Source organism: Bos indicus, chromosome 13 (genome assembly GCF_029378745.1).
Source record: "Bos indicus isolate NIAB-ARS_2022 breed Sahiwal x Tharparkar chromosome 13, NIAB-ARS_B.indTharparkar_mat_pri_1.0, whole genome shotgun sequence".
Classification (NCBI taxonomy): Eukaryota; Metazoa; Chordata; class Mammalia; order Artiodactyla; family Bovidae; genus Bos; species Bos indicus.
In genome coordinates this window covers 65,582,770-65,598,385 of record NC_091772.1, presented here as the reverse complement: position 1 = coordinate 65,598,385, position 15,616 = coordinate 65,582,770, and the positions used below count along the sequence as shown (strand labels likewise).

The 15,616-nt window shown below is 53.8% G+C and overlaps 1 protein-coding gene across 5 annotated transcripts in view; it reads right to left on the bottom strand.

Moving 5' to 3' along the window:
* Nucleotides 1-15,616, bottom strand: part of DLGAP4 (DLG associated protein 4) — a 143,186-nt gene that overhangs the window by 56,850 nt on the left and 70,720 nt on the right. Inside the window, exon 1 of one of the 5 annotated variants that reach the window (XM_019972358.2) lies at nucleotides 8,948-9,842. The exons of the other annotated variants lie outside the window; for them this stretch is intronic. Coding sequence (XP_019827917.1) covers nucleotides 8,948-8,978 — 31 coding nt within the window. The 5' untranslated portion in view covers nucleotides 8,979-9,842. Of the gene's footprint in view, nucleotides 1-8,947; nucleotides 9,843-15,616 lie in introns of those variants that run through there. 5 annotated transcript variants of the gene reach the window in all.

The window sequence follows — 15,616 nt, the reverse complement described above, 5'->3', positions numbered from 1 at the left end:
TTGCTGGACCAATGAGCTCACTGGCCTAGCTGCTGCCAAGCAGGTGTGGCACACACCAGAGAAGCAGAGAAAGGAGGAATGTGAGTGTGTGTGTGTGTGTGTGTGTAGGGGCAGTCATCTCTCCCTGGAGACCAAGTCACAAACAGGTCCCCAGGTACCTATAACAGCATCCCTCCCCCTATCCTGGCTCCACTTCTGATGTGTCCCCCAACCCACCTCTTCCCTTCATTCCGCCCCCAACCATCTGAACCTTACTCCAGAGACATCTCACTGGCTGACCACTGCTGAGTGACACTGGTCGGCCTCCCCCTTTCTGGGCTGGATCAGCATCAGTTCAGTTCAGTTCAGTCGCTCAGTCATGTCAATACCTAACCACAGTGCTTTATAAAACATACAGATTTTCAGGGTGCAAAAGAAGGTAATAGAATTTTAGGTGCGCAGATTCTTGGAAACAGCAATTCCACTTGCAGGAATGGCTCCCACAGTGATGCCTGCCCACATACATACGGCCGAGTGGGGAACGGTGTTCGTAACAGCAAGGCTGGGAACAACATAAAAGTCCCTGAGCAGAGGACCAGATAAACAATGGATGGCCCATCCACCAGCGGACTGCACGGCCACGCGCAGGAATACCTACCAGAGAGACAGTCTTGCGTGAAGACGACAAGGAACAGAACAGCAGGGGCAGCAGGCAGTAAAACCGGATGTACTGACGGACACAGCTGCCCGCGTATGCAGAATATTTCTGGAGGAAAACACCAAGCCTGTTTGACAGTGATTATCTAGGAGCTTGGGTGGGAGACAGACAACTGTCACTGGACATTTTTTTCCCCTACAAGTTTGAAATGTTTAACCACCTACGTGGATTGCTTTCTCAAGAGAAGCATAACTTTTGCACATAAAAAAAGAACTCCAGCAAAATGTACCCAGGGAAGCTTTCTTCTAGGTGACAGACATTGCATTCCCTGGGGGCAAGGCCCAGACATCTGGATTCTGAAGCTTCCTCAGGGCTGCTGGTCGCCGTGCAGAACAGGTGGTCAGCCTCCGAGAGCAGACGGAGGCCGCCTGGACACCACAGGGCTCTGGCAGGGAAGAAAGTAGCAGGGAAGACTCAGGGGGAAAAAACTTGGCCTTAAGGCATAAGAAAGATTTGAAGAGGGTTTTGAATACTCAACAGGTACAGTTGGGAGGGGGGAGTTCCTCCAGAAGGACTGGGGAAACTAAGCTGGGCTGGTAAGACAGAAAGGGGGAAAAGAATCTCTCTCCATATGGGCTACTGGCAAGTCCCTTCCCCTCTGATACGTGGTTCCCACTCATGGGAAAGTGAGGAGGCTGGGAGAGTTCCTTCCAGACTGATATCCTACGATATGCCTTTACTTTGTCTCATTTAATATTAAAGGAGGCAAGGAGGGTCCCCAGCTTAGCACATGGCCACAGGGCTCCACATCTGTGCAGACTGTAATCAAATATTTGGAGGTGGCAGAAAATTCAGGCCAGGATCTTAGGTACGGCCACCCTTGGGCGACTTCCATCCCCCTGGGGAGAAGCAGATGGCCTTCTGTAGAGATGCCCTCCCTCACCTTCTTGTTAATAATTAAGTCATTACCAAAGACCTCCTTTGTCACTCTTGAAGTTCAGTTTGTGGAGACTTGCTGTCTTGGCTTGCTTTATCATGACGCTCCAGGTTGAAGGCTCACAGGCTACAACAATTTAGGTGTTAAGCCTCATGCCCAAATTCCAGGGCTCTGCAGTGGAAAGAGCCCAGGGTGGGGGGAAGGAGCACTGGGGTGGATCCTTGCTAGACCCTGAAGGTTCGGTGGACTCTGGGAGGTCAGAAGCTAAGTCTCTAGATGGCTCTCCTGGTCACTGTATCCCCAGGCCCAGCTCATCACCTGGCACACAGCAGGCACTTAATAAATATTTGTTGAAGAAGTGAACAACAGCTCAGTCAGTAAATCCCAGAGTGACCTTGGTCAAGTCACTTTCTGGAAAATGAGGATGACAAGAACAGTAGTGATCTCCTAGGGCTGGATAAGAATCTGAGATAAGGTGGGTAAGTTCTCTGCAAATCAAAAACGGGCTACACAAACATTAAGGATCCAAAACTATGTGATGTGAACAAAATAAAAAGAATGAATATACCTGAGAATGATCACATTTACCACAAAGCACCTGGCAAGTGGTAAAGCACTGACCAAATGAATGACTACAATCGAAAGGGACAGCACAGGGGCGCTCTAGTTCACTCCTCCAATGTCTGCATAATTTCTCAGGCTTCTCAGGCTCAGTCTGTTCCAAAGGAGCACAAAAACCCCTCATCGAAACTCTTACCCTGCTTTCTGATATGAAAATTGTGGGAGCAGTTACAATTGTACCCTGTAAACCCCAAGGCTCAGAGAGTACATGCCAATGTATTCCCTGGTGGCTCAGTGGGAAAGAATTAGCCTGTAATACAGGAGCCGTGGGTTCGACCTCTGGGTTGGGAAGATCCCCTGGAGGAGGAAATGGCAAACAACTCCAGTGTTCTTGCCTGAAGAATCCCATGGGCAGAGGAGCCTGGTGGGCTGCAGCCCATGGGGTTGCAAGAGTCGGATAAGACTCGTGACTTATCACTAGCACTGGCACAAGGGTCCCAGGGGTGTTTACTGCAGACAAGGGAGGAGTGGGGAGCGGGGCATGGAAGCTGTGCCAAGACCCCCAGCCAAGGCTCTGCTCAAGGGGGCACACAGAGGGCTGGCCACTGGTTTCCAAGCCGCGCACTGTGACCAGCCACCGCTGCCTCCCCTGGTAGCCACTCACCCTCGCCTTCCCTCTGCCCAGTGGGCATCCCTGGCTGCAGCCTGGGAGAGGAGAACTGGGTTTCATCACCCGGCTCTCCTGTGGTGAGAGGACCTTGGACAAGTCCCTTCCTGCCTTTGTGGCTGGGCCAGGGAACACTCTCTCTCAGGGTGGGGAAGGAGGCCAGAGGAGAATTCCAGTGTGCCCAGTCATGGACGTGCCCACAGTTGGACCAGACACAGGAGGCCCAGCTCTGGAGGCTGCTCACAGCCTGGTGAATAAAACGGCTGATGTGAAGGCCCTTCAGTTCTCTGAGGCTTCCACCTTAAGGAATTCTGAGCTGGTTCTCAGGCCCAGTCTTCCAGGTCTTTAGAAACCACGGGGGGTGTGGGCTGTAGGGGATATATTTGTGCATGCATGTGTGCTAAGTCACTTCAGTCATGTCCGACTCTTTGCGACCCCAAGGACTATAACCCACCAGGCTCCTCTGGCTGTGGCATTCTCCACGCAAGAATACCGGAGTGAACTGTCGTAACCTCCTCCAGGGGATCTTCCCCACCTAGGGATCGAACCTAGGTCTCTCACATTTCCTACATTGGCAGGCGGGTTCTTTACCGCTAGCACTGCCTGGGAAGCCCAGGGGATGTATTAATTCAAGGGTCTCAATTCAAGGGTCAAGAAGGTTCAGATTCCCAGGACCCTAACAGTAGGAGGTTCCTTTCTAAGAAGGCGAGCTGAACTGGGAGAGTCAGTGTTTGCAGTCAGCCTTGGGTCTGAGCCACACGTTCCTTATCTGTAAAAGGGGGATGGTAAGTCTGTCTGCCTCAGGCTTATTTAGAGGATTTCACGAGAGCACCCATGGAGGCCCTGGCACAGAGCCTGGCACAGAGCAGGTGGACGAGCAATGCGCTCAGACTGTTATTTCCTGCTCCAAATAGCAACACCCAGCATCTTTCCCACTGGCCCATCAGGCCCCTAGTTGGGCTCTCCTCAGAGAACACACATCCTCTGCACCCCAACTGGCCCTTCCCCCTCCCATGGGCTCCACCTGCACCCCGCCCTCTCCCTTCTCCAGGATGCTTGCAAAGCTCCTCCCGTCACCACTTTCACTCAGTCCCACTCACACAGCCTGACTCATCTTGAAAAAAAGCCTCCAGTTTGCTGCTCTGGCTCTAAAACCTTCCATGGCTCTCCAAAGCCTCTGCTCTTCGGCTCAAGTTCAATGCGGCCTACAACCTTCTGGGCCCTCCCAGAGCGGCAGCTAAACTTGTCTACTCACTGTTTCCAAAATATGTGCTTACCATGTCCAGCCCCCACACCTCTGCTTTTGGAGAAACCATCCCCAGGCACGCCAGCCCCAATGCCAGTCTCTGAATCCAGTCCCCCTCTCAAGGGCTCTTGTTTCCTCTGGCTCACGCTCACTTCTTCCTCCTCAGACAATGCCCTTCTTCAGCAGATGCTTAATTACAGACTGTCACACAGTCTCTCATAATTGTAGGCCTTGTCTCCCTTGTCAGAGCCTGAGTTCCCAGGGGCAGAGGCCCTGTCTGTCTGGTCTTTCCCATCCTCTCGGAGCCCGGCCCAGGGCTGGGAGGGCAAATCGCTGGTCAGAGAGTGTTTTCCAAGCCCAACTCAGCTAAGCCGGGTCCAGCTTCAACCACTTGGGACCACTTTTCTGGCTCTTGTCCTCTACAATGGCCAAACGGAGCCTCCGTGCACCAGCTCTCCCCAGGTGATCCAGGCCAGGGACAGAGAAATGTGGGAGACCTGGGCGGGGAGGCAGGGCGGTGGCTCTTGCCTGGCCCTGACATGGTCTTCTGGAGTGCTAGGCACCCCCTGTCCCTTCCCCTCCCTGGGACTGCTTCTTATAGTGAGACAAGCAACAATAATCTTTTAACTCCAGAATATAGATTTTTGTCTTCCCTGGTTCCCAGGAGTGGGCGGGTGATATACCAGCTGATTCCAACACAGGCTGAGGGACGGGAGGCAGCTGTGGCTCCCCTCCCACAGGACTGGGAAACCTGAGAACCTGAGAGGCACGCACAGCACACACCTGGACAACCTCATTCAATTCCTGTTGCTGACTGCACTGCACTCCTGCCCAGCTGTTCAATTTCATAGCCCCTACCCTGGCCAGAGCTGACGGCGTCTACTGCAGGGACTGAGCAGGGGAAGTTGGTAACCTCTTTCTGGAAACAACCAATCCTGCCTGAAACAAAGAGCACGATGAGGCACCAGTCTCCCCACCTGTCAGTTCGGGATCATATTGAGACCCGTATCACAGGACTGTTGCAATAATGCAGCGCGATAATGCCAGAAACCGCCTAGCACAGTCCCCAACACCCAGTGTGGCAGACACGCTTCCATGTCTTGCAGGACCTTTCTGATACCAGTTCACGTTCTCAGAGCAACGTGGGAGAAATGCATTTCCATCCCTTTCTGACCCAGAAGAAAAGTGAGGTGCAGAAAGTCGATCAGTCCAAGGTCACACAGCAGGGACAAGCCAAACTGTGATCCCAGGCCAGGAATCGCTCAGTTCAGTTTTTCCCCGAGTGCAATCCATAAGCCCTCAGCATCAGCCTCCTCCAGGGGGCTGGTTTAAAAAGCTCATTCCTGCCCCCAGACCTGTCAACTGAGACCCTTTGGGGATAGGCTCAGAAGCCTGAACTGTGTCAAGATGTGGAGCCTAAATTTTATGAGGAAACGGAGGCAGAGAGAGGCGATCTTCAAGGTCACACTTTCATCGAGTGCAGACTAAATTCACAATCTGACTCCAGCCAGAGGCAGCAATCACAGACTTCTTGGAAGAGGAGGCATGTGACTATGTGGCCTCCAAGGGAAGCGAGGTACCACGGGGGAGGGTAGAGCACACAAGGGCTAGAAGCAGGAGAGGCCAGGCAACAACTCAGTGTGGCTTGTGCTTCCAGAACCCCTAGGCGTGAAGAAATACATATGGAGCCTCCCTGCAGCCTGCCCTCCCCGGAGAGCCCAGAGAGTGCCACCTGAACTTCTGGGAGGAACGCCTGTTGTATGCAGGGTCTATGACCAGCAGGTCTACGGTGGTGGCCCTCTGGACATGTGTGGCTGCAGCTCAGGGTAAGAAAGTGGAGGAAGGTGGTGACTCAGTCCCCACCCGAACTCAAGCTAGTCTCTTTAAATCTGAGATGAGCTCAGAGGCTGGGGAAATGTCAAGCAAACCCTCCTGGCAGAACAAATGCCAGATGGAGAGAAGGTGGCCGAGGGGTAGGCTACCAGGCAGCAGTAAATGTGGAGCAACACTGTGGTTGCAGGGGAAGAAAAGTCAAGAGGCCTGGGCACAAGGCCCTCCCTGGGCCCCCTATGCTTCATTCACCTGTGAAACAGGGAGAACTCCACTGGCTTCTGACTTCCTCCCAGGACTGTTGTGGGGAACAATGAGCATGGAAAGAGCCTGGCAGATTATACAAGGTCTCACACAGCGAGGGAGAGATTAGAGGATTACTGCTATTATACATCAGAACAGCCAGAAGGTGCTTTCCTGGTTACCTGAACCCCAGCAACAGCGGGGTAGTGGGAGAGGCTGGGCCTCTGTCTTGTTCCCACAAAGGAAAAAGGGATCCAGATATTACTTGGAGGTGAAGGCTCCCATTTATTAAATGCCTACTGTGTATTGCACACGTGCGCAGTTGCTAAATCGTGAAGGACTCATCGTGATCCCATAGACTGCAGCCCACCAGGCTCCTCTGTTCATGGGATTTTCCAGGCAATAAGACTGTAGTGGGTTCCCTTTCCTTCTCCAGGGGGATCTTCCTGATCCAGGAATTGAACCCATATCTCCTGCACTGGCAGGCGGGTTCTTTACCACTGGGCTACCTGAGAAGTCACCTACTGTGTACTAGGTATTTTTAAATATAGAAGCTCACTTAATCCTCACCATGACCCTGCAGTGTAAATATGATTATCTTGAGTCCAGATGAAGAAGCCGAAGTTGAAAGAGAGTAACTAGACCAAGATTACACCCGCAGTGAGTGGAGAACAATTAAAACCAGGCATTTTTGACTCAAAACCCCACACTCTTTCTTTCGTTTGGAACAGTTCCTGTAAGAGGCAGAACGTGTTGGGTACAGGGGCCCAGCTCAAGCACTGCCTCCTTCTGGAAGTGTCTCTGATCTCTTTGCCCGGGCAAGGTCTCTCTCTGATGAAAGCCCACAGTGTATCATCAGCACACACCTGGCAGCGCTCAACACATTCTGTTATTTTGTGATCACACGCACTTTTACAGGTAAGACAAGATGTAGGTACAAATAGGTGGCCCTTCAGTTACCTCAATATCCTCAAATGTCATTCATAATTAAAAAAATAAAAAAAACCACAGGTGTTTAAAAAAAAAATCCTCAAATGTCGGAGCTGAAAGTACCTCCAAGTCCACAACACCCAACTTCCTCATTTTTTTGAAGGAAAAATACAGATAGAGGAAGACACTTGTCTGAAGTCACACAGCATCTTAGCATCAGAGCCGAGAATAGAACCTTGGCAGTCTGCCACCCAGAATTTCTTTAGGGATCCATGATTTCAGAATCAGTCTGAGGACAAGGAAGATCATTCCCATGTTGCAGATACGGAAGCTGAAGCCCAGGGAAAAGCAGCCTCCCTGAGACGGTGCGATGTGGGGACCACACCCTGATCCTCCCACTTCTAGACCAGAAACCAAGCCCTTTCTCCTCCCCACTGCAAGAAATCTGTGTAACATGTCAAGCTCGGGGCCCACAATAAAAGGTCAATGGATGTTGGAAATTGTCATTATACACCAGTAAGCAGGTGACACCCGCCTGACTGTGACCGGTCTGGCAGTGCTACAGAAGAGGATGCAGGAGTCCTGGCTGAACCCTCTGTGCTCTCTGGACCTTGTTTGTAAGACAAGGGAGCTATCATAGCTGATCTGATCTCCTGCTCCAAAGTTCTAGGATGTCTGAGGCTCCCTGACAGCGGACCCCAGCTGTCTGCGAAGCATCTCTCAGCCAGGGCCTTTGTTCCCCTGCTGTACTGGAAGCCGGCAAAGCAGGTGGGGCTCACAACCACAAACTGACTGACTTTATTCCCAAGTGCCACTGGACAAGCAGGACCACCCTTAAACAACAATGGGATGGAACACGGAAAACCCGACAGCCTCCCAACACAGACATCCCACTGGGCACACCACCTACCTTTACAAACTGAAAAACAACAACTGGGAATTGGGGCATAAACGGGGACAGCTGGTTCCCTGGCCTATTGGCAGGGCAGGTGTATTTCTGAATAATAGGTGGCAATGGACTTTGGGGTGAAGAACTCTGGACCAGGGCGTCCCAGGCCCAGATCCCCGTCCCAACTCTGCCATGAACTAGCCTGTGTGCCCATGAACTAGCTGCTTCCCCTCTGTGGGGCTCAGGTTAGAGCTAGGCTGGCAGTTCCCACAGTGTCTTTACAGATATTTCATTTGATCTTCATGACAACCCTGTGAGATTGACACAACTATTCCCTTTTTACAGATGGAGAAACTGAGGCTGGGAAAGGTTGAGGGTCTCATTCAAGGTCACAAGGTTTGAGGCTGGCAGACCCATGGCCCCAGAGGTCTTAGACCACCACGCCCAAACCTCAAGGGTGGTCAGGTGAAGAACAACTCCTTTCTCCCCTCACCCTGACCTACGGTCTCGGCAAGACCAAGGCAACATAAACCCTGGTTCACCTGCCCAGTCTGGTGGCTTACAAGTTCTGGCCCCAAACCTCACAGCCCGGCTGCCTAGGAGGCCGCACCCCCCTGCAAAATTTGATTACTCAAGTTGGCAAGAACGCAGCCCCCACCCCCAGTCGGGTCTAAATAAACGCCCAAGTGATATCACATCCTGCTGGCTCCAAAATAGCCCAGGCCTTCCCACAAGCGATTCCAAAATGCCAGGCCATGCATGGCCGAGCGGGCAGGGATGCCCAGCCCGTGGCACGGTCCACACACACACAAGCAACTAAAGCAGAAGCCTCAGAGCAGGAAGGGCCCCCACTCCCACCTCTGCCAGACAGCCCGGCCCCTCTCCCCTTGCCCTCTTGGTGGGGAGTCCCCAGCGCCAGCCCTCGCCCCAGCGCCAACCCCATGGAGCCTCGGCCGCGGCCAGCCTGCGGGCGGACTCCGGCCCGACCCGGACACCCCACCACTCACATTGCTTCAAGAGCTCCAGACACAAAGCCATGAGGGCCGGATGGGGGTCAGAGACCCAGAGACCGGCAAAGACAGAAAAGGGGAGAGGGAGAGACACAGGAGCGGAGAGAAGGGGAGACAGGGAGACGGGGCAGAGAAAGCGCGGTGGGGGGTGGGTGGGTGGGGGGCAAGAGACCCCGGCAGAGGAGAAGCCTCAAAAAGGGGTCTGCAGCGCAAGAGACATCGAGCGGTGACACCAGCAAGACAGATGTGAGGACAGGGAGAGACAGGGAGAGCAAAGCAGGGGACCCCGACCCAGGGGGCTGGGGGGCGCGGAGTCCTGACAGAGAACAACGACTGGGGCACAAACCAAGGAAAGGCAGGGAGGGGGTACGGAAGTCAGGGAGCTGGGGAGCTTCGGGGTTCCCAAGGAGAGACCCCAAGGGATCAGAGGTCCCAGCGTACAGGGGGGACACCAAAAGAGGCAAAAGCCTGCAGAAAGGAGGGCTAAGAGGAGGCAAGACCCCCGGGGTGTGGGGGACAGATGGGAGGATCCCCAAGGGATGTGCGGGGAGTATGAAAGGTGTTCTGAAAGAAAGCCCCCTCCCCACAAGATGAGAGGGCGCTCAGAGAGGGAGTCCCGAAGAACAGGGGCGCTCCGAGAGGGAGACTTTGAGGGATGAGAAGAGCGCTTTGAGGGGGACCCGAGATCGGGGAGCGAGGGAGGGGCTGGGAGGCAGCGCGAGGGCAGAGACAAAGAGACAGCGAGCCAGGGAGAGACAAAGCGGGCGGAGCGGGGAGATGGGCCCCAGGGTCGGTGGCTGGACAGAAGGACGGAAGCGCGAGCGGGAGGGAGGACGGACGGACGGACAGACTGGGAGGAGGGCGGGGGCAGGGCCGGGCGGGGGCGGCGCCCGTCTCCTCGCGGGGCCGCGGCTGCTCTGAGCGGCGCTGGGCGGGCCCCAGGCGTCCGGGCTGAGGCGGCGGCGGCGGCGACGACGTGGACCGGACAGACCGACGAAGTGACGGACGGGCTGGCGGCAGCTGCGGCCAGCGGCGGGCACTCACCCTCCTCCCTCACGCGGCCCGGCCCGAGGCTCCGGTTTTGTACGCCCGAGGGGCGGGGCCTCTGGGTTAAAGCCCCGCGCCGGCCCCGCCCCGCCCCGCCCCCCGCGTCAGACGCGCGCGCGCGTCGCTCGGGACTCCCGGGGCGGGCGGGGGCGCGCGCGGCCCTTTCGGCACGTGGCCCGTCGCGCGCGCCCGGCAGGGCGGGTGCGCAAGCGCGCGGGGCGCTCAGTCCAGCCCACGCCCAGGCCGCCCAACCCTGCGAGGGAGCGCGCGCCCACGTCAGCACGCGCGTGCCTGAGCACCCGGGACTCCGCCCCTCCAGCCGCCCCCACCAAACCGGTTCCAGCTGGAACGAGACGCATGCTCCCTGACGAGCGAGGGGCCCGGGAGTCTGTACCAGTTTATCGTGGCTACACCTGGATATTCCCCAGGGGAAGCAGAGGCTCCGCACAAGCGGGTCGTCTCACCTGTGTGTGGTCAAATTAGCCTCCCAATACTATGGACTCTACGTCCTAAGGGTTTCTAGTGTCCCCACCGCTCCCTCCTGGTTTTGCTGTGCTCATCTGGGGTCTTGCAGGTTGGGTTCTAATCCCTGCTCAGCCTCAGGAGGGCTCTGTGACCTTGGACAAGATGTTCATTCAACTTCCTGAACCTTAGTTTCCTCTTTAGTAAAATAAAACCATTACATCCACGATACCTTGGAGGGCCAAGTGCAGTAGGAGCTGTGTAAATTCCTAAGTCACTCCCTTCACAACTCATGGAGCTTCCCCACTTCATTGAGTCCCCGCCTTGCCCCTGTGAGTCCCCCTACTCACAGTCCGGGCCCTTGCTCCGGGCCTCATCCCTCTAGGCTGCACCTACAGTAGGTCTACCATCTGCATATCCAGTTTCTGCTCCCCGACCTGCCTTGCTAAGTGACCTAGACAAGCCCCTGCCTTTCTCTGCACCTCTGTTTTCCAAATGTAAAATGGAGAAAAATTTACTGAAGATGATACAGTCTTTCCAATACCACTGTTGTGATTTTTGCATTAAGTTATAATGATAACAGCGGGCTGCCCTGGTGGCTTGGTGCTAAAGAATCTGCCTGCAACGCAGGAGATGCGGGTTGGATCCCTGGGTTGGGAAGATCCCCTGGAGAAAGAAATGGCAACCTGCTCCAGGATTCTTGTCTGGGAAATCCCATGGACAGAGCAACCTGGCGGGCTACTGCCATAGGGGCACAAAAGAGTCAGACATGGCTGAGTGACCAAACAGCAACAACAAAAATATTAAAAGCAACCGTTTGCTTTTAATATTGATGCCAGGCACTGCCCTAGGCACTTTGAAAAATACTAGCTTACTCTGCCCTTCTCACAGTCATTAGGCTACACCTATATCATTCACTTATTCTTTAGATTGATTACGTAGGAAAATTCAGGAAGCCCCAAAGCACAGCCTGCCTGTCTTGCTGTGTCCCAACCACACCCAGCCCTGTTTGGCCTCCATCAGCTACTGAGCCCTCCTGCCTCTGGGCATTTGTACCACTCTTCTCCCAGCCTGGAGTACCCACCACTACTTCCTCCCTCACTTCCTTCAAGAGTTTGCTCAAACATGTTTCTCAATGAGGTCTACCCTGGTACCCTATTTATGCTGCAATATCCCTCCCCTCTCCCTGCTGGCACTCCCAGTACTCCTTGCCCTACACTGCTTTCCAATAAGCCATGTACTTAGGGGACATCCCTGGTAGTCCAGGGGTTAAGAATCTGCCTTCCAACACAGGGGATATGGGTTCAATCCCTGGTTGGGAGCTAAGATCCTACATACCAGGGCAACTAAGCCCACGATGTGCCCTGCACCACAACCACAAAAAGACCATGCCACAATGAAGATTGCAACCTGACACAGCCAAAAGAAAGAAATATTTTTTTAAAACCCCATATACTTACTTGCATTATTTATACTGACTGCTTTGTCTGTCCTCCAACCCACCCATCTGCACCCAACAAGAGCATACTCTCTATGAAGGCCAGGGTTTCCATTTTGTTCACTGAGGTGTTCCTGGTCCTACACCACCACTTGGCTCATGGTAGGGGATCAGTAAACATCTAGTCAATGAAAGGGATGCCCCATGGCAAGGCTCCTGTCCTGCATCACCACTCTAGGGCCTCCACAGTTCAATGTAAGCACCTTAGTCTCTCCTCCTTTGGCCTGACCTCTCTACCCTTGAGGGAGTAAGGGATATTTTTGTCTCATTCAGAAACCTGGGGTTCCCAGCCTGCCCACCAGCCCAATCACTGTTTCCCTGAGAAGGTTCTACGGGTCTGCCTAAAAATGGGACTTAGGAGAGTGGCTCAGTTAACCAGGGACTTCCTGGTCCAAGGCTGGGAGGAAGGAAGGCCCAAGGAGGTCCAAGGAGGGAGGAAGGCCCCATTCTGCCCAGTGCCCTCTGTGGAGAGGGCCCTTGTTCAGGAGGCAGGAATTCTGGCTCCTCATCACTCACTCTAGGAAGGTCTCCTGGACACTTGCATTATTCTCTGACTATGTTCCCTGCCCAAGCTCCCTGGGCCTTGCCTGGGCCACTGCACAGCCTCCAATCCATCCTGCCCATGTTGCCAGATGATTCTTCTTGAAACTCCTGTGACCACACTGCAGCTCTTTACCAGAACCTTGGATGAGCACCCCTCAACACCCACAGAATAGTGGGGAACTCAAGTCAGGCTGACCCGGGGCAGGGGAAGAGCTCCTTGACCTACTAACTGGGTTACCCTGACTTGATACTCACCTCTTCTAGGCTACAGTTTCTTTGTAAAATATCCGTCAATATGTATGTGTGCACACACGTGTGTGTGTATGTGTGTGCGCATGATTAACTGGGCTAAATCAGGAATGTCAGATAAATGCAACTCTCCTGGCCAAAGCAGACATCACTAATCAATGGTGCCACGCTTCTCTGCTTAACTCACTCTCAGTCCTGAGCTCCAGGGATCAGGAATGACACGTGAGTTGAAGCCTATTTGCATCGCTGGACATGATGGTCTTTGAGGTTCCTCTCTGCCCTGACACTCTGGATACTGGAGTGTCCAACCTGACAGGAGCCTATAGCGTGATAATCAGAGACTGTGGAGGGTCAGGCCTGGGAGAGGGCTTGGGGGACGAGGCCGCCTGGAAGGTTGGCTGCTTACTGGAATTTTGTCAGCCTCCCTTCCTGTGTCTGTGCAGAAGAGAATGAATCAGAGAAGAAACTGGGGGAGTTCCGGGGGAGGGGAGAGGGAACAAAGAAAGGAGGACAGAGCATTCTGTGACTCAGATAGGCGGTGTTTGGTGGTCTCCAAATCCAAGCCTCAAAACATAGATGGAGAATCTGGGGCACAGAAAGGGGCCAGGACCCACCCAGAGTGACTTAGCAGAGCAGAAACTAGATCCAAAAGGATCCAGGATGTTTCCCAGGCCAGCAACCTATCCCAGCTCACCCTAGAGCCTCAAGCACCACCAGAGAGTGACCCCAGGTGTGTGGACCTCTGTGTGTACACACGTGTACCCATGTGCCCGTGCAGAGAATGCAGCTGGCTCAGGGCAGGGGCAGGTGGTGGGCATCACCCTGCAGCCCACCACCATCGCGGCTCCTGAGTGATGTCACAGCCTCTCTTGTGATTCAGAGGGAGTGCGAGAGAGACAGGCTGGGGAGGGAGAAAGGCCAGAAATGGAGAGGAAAACAGGAGAGAGGGTGGTGGGGAGAAATAGGGCTGAGGGAGACAGACAGAAGGCTAAGATGATGGTGGGGAGGGGAAGCTGGGAGAAAGGGATGGAGGGAGGGTGGGGGGGAGGAGAGGAAAGGAGGTGGGCAGAGTCAGAGATGGGAGGAGTGAGAGGGAGGGCGTTCTCTGTTCTTTTCTTTCTCAGAAGTGCAGAAAGAGGACGGAGGATGGGGCAGACTGAGGGTTACCCAGGGGCCTTCCCGGCAGGTCCTGTGGCTGGGGAGGGGCATGTGTAGGTACCTAAACATGTATCTGCTGCTTCCCCCACCATCCCAGTAGGGGCTGACCCCCGCCTGCCAGTCACCTGCCAGAGCTATTTCTGGAATGTGGAATCTGGGTCAGAAAGGGGGAGGGAAAGGGGGGGTGTCTGTGGAGGCAGCGCTGGCAGCTGGGAAGTTGGCCAGTTCCCAGCGGGTGGGTGGGCAGCTTCATGCCTTGCCCATGGCCACTGGGGAGGGGCCCGCCACTGCCAGGCTCTCACTGTCTCAATAATTACCCCCCACATCTCCCACTTACCGGCTGATGGCCCGAGAGCATATGTGCCCACGTGACAGTGACAAAGAGCTTTCATGCCCCTTAGCAACTTGGGGGCTCAGAAGAGTCCTCGGTGGGCTCACTTCTTGGAGACATATGCTGAGGACAGGGGGTAGCCTTCTGAGCAGGAGACCCCTGCAGGGAGACAGTGGCTGCAGGAGGGGGTGCCTGTGCATATTAGGGTGTGTCTGTAATGAGGGAGGTGGTGGCCGGCAAGACTGCCATGTACGGTGGTACAGGTTGTACACAGATTAAGGATGCCACATATAGGAGAGGGTGCTATTCACAAAATAGACATAATTGAATTATACATTTATTATGACATGTTTGTGGCAGATGGCAGTACAGGATCTAAGCCTAATAAAAATTGTGTGACATGATAATTTTGCAACAGATGACAGTTAAGTGTCTTTCCTAACCCAGCACTAAGGTACCTAAGGGACCAATTGCAGCTCTGGGCAGAGGTCTGAAAATCTGGTGACTTTGCTTTTCCCTGCAAGACAGGTGAGTCTACCTGCTGAGCATGAGGGAGTCAGAGGTTAGCGTAGAGAGAAGCAAGAATGTAGTGGTCACTATGGAGACTTGGATGGAGGGCTGAGTGGGGAAACAGAGCGGCGGGGAGGGGGGAGATGTTTTTGGTGGCTCCAATCTGGTAGGGGCACAATTTCCTCACTGGTGTGGAGGTGGCATGAGCCTTGAAGAAGACATACACACATATGTGAGAGCATGTGCAACTGTATGTAGAGATTAGGTGTATGTGTGTGCATACATGTGAGAACACCAATGTGTATATGCTTTTATATGTTTTCATAGAGGTCTAAGGGTATAGAATCTTATATATGTCCACAAATAGGTATATATGTGCACACATGTCTGGGGAGGTATCAGATGTTGCTACCAATACTTTTTTTTTTTTTTTCTTTTTTTAATTTAAAAGTAATTAATTAATTTGGCTGTGCCAGATATTAGTTGCAGAACACCAGATCTTTAGTTTTGGCAGGCGGGATCTAGTTCCCTGACCAGGGATTGAACCTAGGCCCTCTGCATAGGGAGCGCAGAGTCTTAGCCACTGGGCCACCAGGGAAGTCCTCCCATACTTTCCTGAGTATCTTGGTTTGGGCTTAAGTCCCCAAATTGAGAATAATTGAAGTCCTCCCCCCTCCCCCCAGCCATCCCCTACATTTAAAGCCAGAAGTGCTGGATCATTCATATGGGAGGTGCTGAACGAGCTGTGACTGAATTTTTGGCCTCAGTCCTCAACCCTTCCCTGTGTTCATGCCCTTTGCTACATAACTGCAGTTTCTCCCACAAAAGGTCGAGTGTATTTCCCTGGACCTTGGCTTTGGGCTCACGT